The sequence below is a fragment of the Nicrophorus vespilloides genome, unplaced genomic scaffold, assembly GCF_001412225.1.
Source record: "Nicrophorus vespilloides isolate i.1.1-1 unplaced genomic scaffold, Nicve_v1.0, whole genome shotgun sequence".
Taxonomy (NCBI): Eukaryota; Metazoa; Arthropoda; class Insecta; order Coleoptera; family Silphidae; genus Nicrophorus; species Nicrophorus vespilloides.
The window spans coordinates 95,356-98,397 of NW_017099710.1; the positions used below are offsets into that span (position 1 = coordinate 95,356).

The 3,042-nt window shown below is 38.5% G+C and overlaps 1 protein-coding gene across 1 annotated transcript in view; it reads left to right on the plus strand.

The window, feature by feature from the left end:
- Window positions 1–2,646, plus strand: part of LOC108565311 (fibroblast growth factor receptor homolog 1-like) — a 22,489-nt gene extending 19,843 nt beyond the window's left edge. The window contains exons 5-11 of the mRNA XM_017924701.1: window positions 3–120; window positions 189–306; window positions 383–485; window positions 540–771; window positions 827–1,131; window positions 1,187–1,424; window positions 1,485–2,646. Coding sequence (XP_017780190.1) covers window positions 3–120; window positions 189–306; window positions 383–485; window positions 540–771; window positions 827–1,131; window positions 1,187–1,424; window positions 1,485–1,771 — 1,401 coding nt within the window. The 3' untranslated portion in view covers window positions 1,772–2,646. The remainder of the gene's footprint in view (window positions 1–2; window positions 121–188; window positions 307–382; window positions 486–539; window positions 772–826; window positions 1,132–1,186; window positions 1,425–1,484) is intronic.
- Window positions 2,647–3,042: the final 396 nt, after the last annotated feature.

The following is a 3,042-nucleotide window of genomic DNA, read 5'->3' on the forward strand; positions in this document are numbered from 1 at the left end:
GGAATCCCGAAATCTTAGAAATCCAAAACGTAACGCACAAAGATGAGGGCTGGTACACTTGCATTGCCGCAAACTCTTTAGGGCACACCCTTTCCAGTGCTTATTTGAAAGTTGTCGATAGTAAGTACACGTAGCTGTAGTCTATCCGAATCGGCTTCTATACTGATCTCCAAAACATCCTTTTTTAGCGATAGAACCAGAACCTAATTCATTGTCACTACTGAAACTGCTTATGATAGTTATATCAGTTATATGCGTGGTGGTTATAATTATATTCTGCGGAGTCTTCTTCCAGAAGTACCAACGGTTAGTAGATCTATACGCTGCAGCGTTTTGAAATCCCATTTATGCTAAACGATATGCGGGTTTTGTTATTTTTCAGCGAGAAGCATAAGAACATGATTGCTGTGATTGAAGCGCAATGGACGAAGAAGGTTACAGTGGAGAAGATGCATAGTACGATGGATAACGTTTCGGAACCATTGGTACGATTTTTCATTAATAGGTAGTAACGTGCTTGATAGTGAATTTTGTTTTAGTTGATGCCTATTGTGAAAATTGAGAAGCAGAAATCGCAAAATAACAATTCAGCTGATGGATTGGTCACTGAGTATGAATTGCCTATGGATTCTGATTGGGAGATCCCAAGGGAATTACTGATGCTAGGAGAGAGTCTGGGTGAAGGCGCCTTCGGTAAAGTCATCAAGGCCGAAGGGAATGGTATTCAAAAGCCTGGTGCTGATTGCATTGTGGCGGTGAAAATGCTTAAAGGTATTAAATAATGTGTATAAAGTTGAGTGTTATTATAATTGTTATTTATTAATAGAGGGACACACCGATAATGAAATGATGGATTTGGTCTCCGAAATGGAAATGATGAAGATGATTGGGAAGCACATCAATATTATCAATTTGTTGGGTTGTTGTACGCAGGGTGGACCTCTGTTCGTTGTGGTTGAGTATGCTCCTTACGGTAACTTGCGCGACTTCCTGAGGCAGCATAGGCCTTCATCTGGGTATGAACCGGCTATTGGTATCATCGAGAAGGAAAAGCGCACCTTGACGCAGAAGGATCTGGTCTCTTTCGCTTACCAGGTTGCTAGAGGCATGGAGTATTTGGCTTCACGACGCGTGAGTTATATTGAGATCAATTGAATGATTGTTCCCTAATTGGTGGCAATTTCAGTGCATCCATCGTGATCTCGCCGCAAGGAACGTTCTGGTCAGCGATGAATATATATTGAAGATCGCCGATTTCGGTCTGGCCAGGGATATCCACTGCAACGATTACTATAGAAAAACTACCGATGGAAGGTTACCGGTCAAGTGGATGGCTCCTGAGGCTCTTTTTCACAGAGTGTACACGACGCAATCCGATGTTTGGTCCTACGGCATCCTGCTTTGGGAGATCATGACTCTCGGCGGTACGAACCTGTCAACCATCAACTATCAACCGTCATGACCTTTTCAATTACTGTTCGCAGGTACACCATACCCTTCCGTGCCTAGTGTTGAGAAGCTATTCCAGCTGTTGCGCAGCGGACACAGGATGGAGAAACCACCGTGCTGCTCGCTAGAGATCTACATGTTGATGCGTGAATGCTGGAGCTATCAACCCAACGAGCGGCCGACGTTCTCCGAACTGGTCGAGGACCTGGACAGAATCTTGACCATCACTGCTAATGAGGAGTATTTGGATCTGGGATTGCCGCAGCTAGACACGCCGCCCTCGAGTCAGGAGTCCAGCGGCGACGAATCCTTCCCTTACTAAAAAAAAACTAGTCAGCAGCTTGATGATGATGGTGGTTTCTCGTTTTGGATTTCGTGATGTGAGGTCGCGGTCGCCTGTAAATATTTACGCCGCGGCCGAAATTAATTACATTAATTTATTCAGTAACAGTATTATATATGACCTTTCTCCCTTCTTGTTGTCTCTCGACGGTAACAAAAAAAGTTAAATAAGGAAAAGAAACGAAGCTATTTAGTCATAGTGTTAATTAAACGCAGTGCAACAATGGAATTCGTTTTAACTGGACACAATGAATAATCGGTTGTATATGGATTTGAAACCCCTTTTAGGGATCATTAAATATATATGTATATATATATATATTACCCCCCACGGATCTCGTTGTAAACGAATTCCATTGTGCATAGCAAACGAAGAAATGCAATGATATTATATACATACACGCAAACACATACACACATACACGACACACACACAAATTATAATTATGTGTTTTTTTTTATTAGTAAAATGTAATAAAGTTAATTTTTTAACATTATAAATAACGTGCTTAATCGACCGTAACCAAGAAACGAAGGTACAAAGAGGATAAATAGGAGCGAGGAATAAAAAAAGATAGAAGGAGGAAAGGTAAAATAACACACAACGAGGGTCGGAGCGGATGCTTTAAGCTTTGTAGAAGCCATTCAGCTTGAATAGCTTCGCTAACAAATTACAGCAATTCACTGTAATTAATTTGCTAATTCAAAATGATTGCAGGTTGGAATTTCTCTTTAATTAACGGGAAACTTAGTTGATGATGTTTTATTGGGCCAGAGAAGCGGGCTTGATAAATTTTGATGTGTCTTCCGATACCTCAGACACATCCTCCCCCAAATTTATACCACAATCTGCAAAGTTCAAAATCGCAACAATAATTTTCTTACTATTCATTATTGTTTCTTCAATGCTTTTATATTTTCAATCAAAGAGATTTAGTAAAAAATAAATAAAGCGAATATCTTCAATTTCACTTTGTTTTTCTATTATCTTTACTGCAATTAAAAAACTTTGATAATTTGTGATAAAAAAAAAACAAGAGCAGATTTTTGGAATCATTTTTTTTAAGTATTAAAGGTTTATAATGATTCTTTTTTAACAATTAAATTACAATCATTTCTAGCATCTGGTAAAAGTTGGTAAGTAAATTTTTTTAAACAAATCTTCAATAACTCAGAAATTAAGTTTTTAATAAATAATCATTTTTTAATCAATGTATGCAATTACATAACTTTAAGTAATGTTATAAACTA